The sequence below is a fragment of the Nicotiana tabacum genome, chromosome 21 (genome assembly GCF_000715075.1).
Source record: "Nicotiana tabacum cultivar K326 chromosome 21, ASM71507v2, whole genome shotgun sequence".
NCBI classification, from domain to species: domain Eukaryota; kingdom Viridiplantae; phylum Streptophyta; class Magnoliopsida; order Solanales; family Solanaceae; genus Nicotiana; species Nicotiana tabacum.
Window position 1 is genome coordinate 64,149,707 of NC_134100.1, and position 4,735 is coordinate 64,154,441.

The 4,735-nt window shown below is 36.1% G+C and overlaps 1 protein-coding gene across 2 annotated transcripts; it reads left to right on the plus strand.

The window, feature by feature from the left end:
• The first annotated feature begins 900 nt into the window (after positions 1–900).
• On the plus strand, positions 901–2,029 carry LOC107826596 (heavy metal-associated isoprenylated plant protein 47-like). Of its 2 annotated transcripts, none has more exons than XM_075242210.1 (3): positions 901–1,126; positions 1,218–1,290; positions 1,621–2,029. In XM_075242210.1, the coding sequence occupies exons 1-3, from the start codon at positions 1,121–1,123 to the stop codon at positions 1,938–1,940; spliced, it is 399 nt and encodes a 132-aa protein (XP_075098311.1). In that variant the 5' UTR covers positions 901–1,120; the 3' UTR covers positions 1,941–2,029. The 2 variants fall into 2 exon arrangements, with proteins under 2 accessions (XP_075098311.1, XP_016509070.1); XM_016653584.2 differs by having other exon boundaries at positions 909–1,126; positions 1,212–1,290.
• The last annotated feature ends 2,706 nt before the right edge of the window (positions 2,030–4,735 follow it).

Consider the following 4,735-nt stretch of genomic DNA (forward strand, 5'->3'; position numbering starts at 1 on the left):
TAAAAAATATTTATAAATTATATTATAACAAATATTATGTACAAAATATTTTAAAAATTATATACATATTATATCGGGTTAGTTTGGTTTCGATTTGACTATTTAGCTAAAACCAAGCCAAACAAATTATGGTCAAATTGTTTTTAATACCAAACTAAATCAAATCGATTCACTAGTTCTAATTATTTTTGTTTAATTCGAATTATTAGTTTGATGTCAATTTTCTTGTACACCCCTCGGTATGCTACTTGCGTTGTCATATCTTTGTCAAGTATGTGACATGAACCACTTCATTGTCAACAAATTAATATATTAATTGAGAAGACTTTGGAGTTACTAGGTCTTTAATTAAATAAACAGAAGGTCAGTCTCTTTATTGTTAGTTGGTAAAGAATCATTCCCTTATATATATATATATATATATATATATATATATATATATATATATATATATATATATATATAAAAATATAAATATAAGGTACATATTTGAGATGAATAAGCTTCACATCAATTTTTTTTTCTCTTTCTTTATGTGCTAACAAATTAATATGTTGAGTATCTAAATTTGCATCTGTACACGCATTTGGTACTTTCTTGTAAATATCTCTTAATAAAAAGTGGTATGAGATACTTCATTCGTTCCATTGTATGTGACACATTTACAATTTGGAGAGTCAAAGAGATTCTCTTTGACCTTATTTTTTGTAAATACTTGAATATTTTGAATTGTTAACTATTGTGACTTGCAATACTTTTTATATAATTTTTGAATATATAAATTTATTTTTAAAATTCAAAAAATCCTATATCTGAATTCACAAAAATATTAGTCAGCTTGACCTTCGCGCTAGGAACTGCATCACGCCAATTGGAATGAAGTAGTTGTTTTAGCGTATAGGCTTCTCGGGTTATGATTAGTACATTAGTTTATTTGTGTATATTGTGTTTGTATTGAATCGAGTTAGAGTTGAGTTGGTCAAAATAAGACACACAGCCATGTCTTAAATTTCTGTATCATAAGCATCTTTTATATAGGCGTACCCCTGCCCCTCCCAGTTTCCCTTCATCAGCATGTAACGTTTGACTCCTAGAAATTGCTGCACATATAGCTTTGAGCATGAAGGTAAGTTGAAACAAGACTGATCTCGAATTGCTTTCTTTGTCGTTTGTTCTGTCCTTGGCTAATCTAATGTCAATTTGTTATACAGCAAAAGGTCGTGATTGATCTCCCACTGAGCACTGACAAGAGCAGATCAAAGGCAATGCAGATTGCTGTAAATATTCGAGGTATGTGTGTGATTTTTCTAATTCTTTGCTTTTCATCTCCTATATATGAACATTGATATTCGAGGAAGGAGCTCTTGACACTTTTTATTCTTCTAATATAATGTTATTGAGGCAGGTGGATCTTATATTCTATAGTTTTAATTTAACCGATCAGTAATTTCTGAATGAACATAGATGGTTATAAGTTATGAATCATCAAATTCACCAAATAATAAATTCTAAACTCATAATTTTAAAAGAATAATGCGTTCCATCTAAATTCTAAATAAATGAATCAATTAATTTTGTATAGAAAAAAGCATGAGAGCTGAGTGGATTGACTCATTGCAGGGGTTACATCGGTAAATATAGACAAGGAAAAAAGTCATTTGGTGGTGATAGGAGAAGGAATTGATTCTTTTGAACTAATGAAGTGCCTAAAGAGGAAATTCAGGTGCGCTAGCATTGTGAGTGTGGAAGAAGTGAAACCTCCTAACAAAGAGGCCGAAGAAAAGAAGAAGAAGGAAGAAGAAGAAAAGAAGAAGAAGAAGGAAGAAGAAGAAAAGTGCAAATTACAATGTTGCCCACCAATTAACCCTCCATGCGTACAGTATTATCCAGTATGTCAGCCTGTTTATGACAATTACAACCAAAGTTGCTCTATTTTGTGATGCAACTTTCGGAATTCCCAACAAATTCTTGATGCTCTATTTTTACTTTCTATGATTACGAGACATACCACAGTGATTTGCATTTTCCAGTTATACAAATTAATGCTTCAATAATGGACACTCAAGTAATTTTTTAAAAGGAACTTTTGCCAATAGAACTGGCTTACGAACTAACTAGAGGAGTATAAGAAAAAAACTAACTAATAATAAGGGTCCTCTTGAATCAACAAACTTTTTCCTTTTTTTATTTTTGTATTTTTTATTTGAGCAGCGCTAACAATTTAAAAAATGTCACATGATATAAAAATATGAAACAATATATATTGTTTCAATTCTATACTAGTTGGATTGAATGTATAAATTATTTATATCAAATTTCATTACTAACAAAAATGTCAACCTACTTACATCTCTACTTTCATATATTTCTGATTTTACAATTGAAAGAAGAAATACGAAATGGTCATCCTAATTACTTCTCTTTCTTCTTCGTTGTTTACCCTAAAAAATGAGTAACAATTAAATTTATACACGGTTTAAAGAATATGTGATTTAATTCAATATGAATGATCTAAGAACAACAAGTAATTAAGTTAAAGAAAAAATAAACGATCAAACCAATTGTAATGTAATGATCAAGCCTGATCTTAAGTTGAACACTGAAATTCGGCCTCGATCGAACCGTCGATATAAGCTCGGTTGTGATTAAAGAAGGAGAGAATAAATGAAGAACGCTTTGAATAATAGCTAGAAGACAAAAATAAACTTTTATTACTTTGTTTTGCGTGTCAACAATGTGTCAAAATAAAAAAAACTCTTCCCTTTATATAATAGGGGAATTTCAATTCTAATACAAGTCTAAATAAGGTAAAAATCTTCTTTTTATGGTACATGCCGATCCGCAGTTGATATCGGACGAGATTCGCTGTAAAATCCGGTTGATGGCGAACATTACGGCTCCCTACTTGTCATGCCTAACTGTTCCTCCTTTTCCCGTGGTCTCGAAACTTTACTTAGTTCGGGTTCATTATTTCACCATGCCCGATCCCAGATACATCGTTTACTCCTTCCGAGTTCCGATACGAGGGGTCATTCGGCCTTGTTTGTAGTTGTGTCGAACCGTGCTTCCCTCTTGTTTCCTTATCGGGGAATCGAGGAAAACTTTACCTCCGATTTTACCCGTACACAAATAGTCCCCTCGCTTTTTGGAGTGATTTATCAAAGCGACGAGAAGCGATTAATTGACCCCGGTTCCTTCTTCCTTACGCTATAACCGAGTGAGCGCGTCAATGAAACATCCCATCAATCATGTCGTTATGAATTCGGACATGTGTCAGCCGCCGATTGACCGTCCTCGAATGCGAAACGTCACGCATTGATTACCCTTTCTTTATAAAATCTTCGGTCCTTTTTTTACTTTTTTACTTTCAGATTCCAGAGCTCCTTAATTTACCCCCGAACTTTTCACTTGTTCTTAACCTCTTCAAATCTTCATACATTATTCTATATAACTTCATATCTTCATCTTCTCCTGTTCAAATTTTCATACTCCATCTTCAAACCTTGATGTTTGACCTTCAAACCTTCATCCTCATCTTCAAATCTTCATCCTCTCCTTTAAATATTCATATTTCTCAGAAATCGATGGCAAAGACTTCGAAATCTGTGCCTCAACAGACCGTACCTTCAACTTCTAACCCGGATACTGATGCTGAGGTGGCCGTTCCTGAAGTGGCCCCGGAACCTCCCCTGAAGAACTTCATCCCCGTAGGTTACTCTATTGAAAATGACTTCAAGGTCGAAAATACCTCCAGTCAACAGGATCGAGGTGAGGAGGTATGAAGGTACATATGCTCCATTACCGAGGATACGCTCCCTACAGTCCGAGAGGACTATAAATGGAAGGGCAAGGAGGCGGTCGTCCCCGGTCCTGATGAGGACATCACCACACATGTGGAGGGGTACCTAAGTGTTTACACATACCCCTTCACACTTTTCCCCGTAGACCCATAGTCCTCGACTTTTGCAGAAGGTACAAGGTCTGCCTCGGGCAGATTCATCCGTCCTTCTGGAGGATCATGATCCTTCTCCGCCATTATTTTTAATAACACTGAAGCACCCCGGTTTACCCTCGACCATCTCCTTTGTCTCTACAGTCCCCGAATCTTCCGAGAGGGACTAATCAAGCTCGTTCGTCGTGCGAGGAATGCTCTATTCTTGAGCATCGATGAGGATAGGGATCGAGGCTGGAAGGGAAGATTCATTTGGGTGAAAACCGAGGATCTCATTCTCTCCAAGTTCCTACCGTTGCTTGAAAAGTGGAACCTAACCCGTAAGTCCTTATTCCTTTTTAGTACTTGGAATTATTTTGGATTTTTTGTTGTTGTTCTTCTTCTTCATTTCTTGGTTCTACCATCGTGCAGCGGTTACCCAAGTCCCCAACGCAGTTCCTTACTTCAAAGAGTGGGTCGAAGGGATCTATATGCAGATGTCGTATTTTGAGCGTGAATGGCGCAAGCTCTCGAAGGGCAAGTAGGAGGCTCGTTCCCATGGTAAGTGCTTTTCCGGATCAAAGTTATTCATATATTCAAATGTTTTTCTCTAAATCCTTTTCTCCTATCATAGGTTTGCCCAAGACTACCGAGCTTTGGGAATTGGACGAGGATAAAGCCTCGTCCTCACCCGATAAACCCTCGGCTTAGGGACGACCTGAGGCTGCTGCGAAGAAAGAAGATAAGAAGAGAAATAAAAGAAAGTCTTCGGGTTCCCCGGACGCCGAAGCCAAGAAGAAGAGG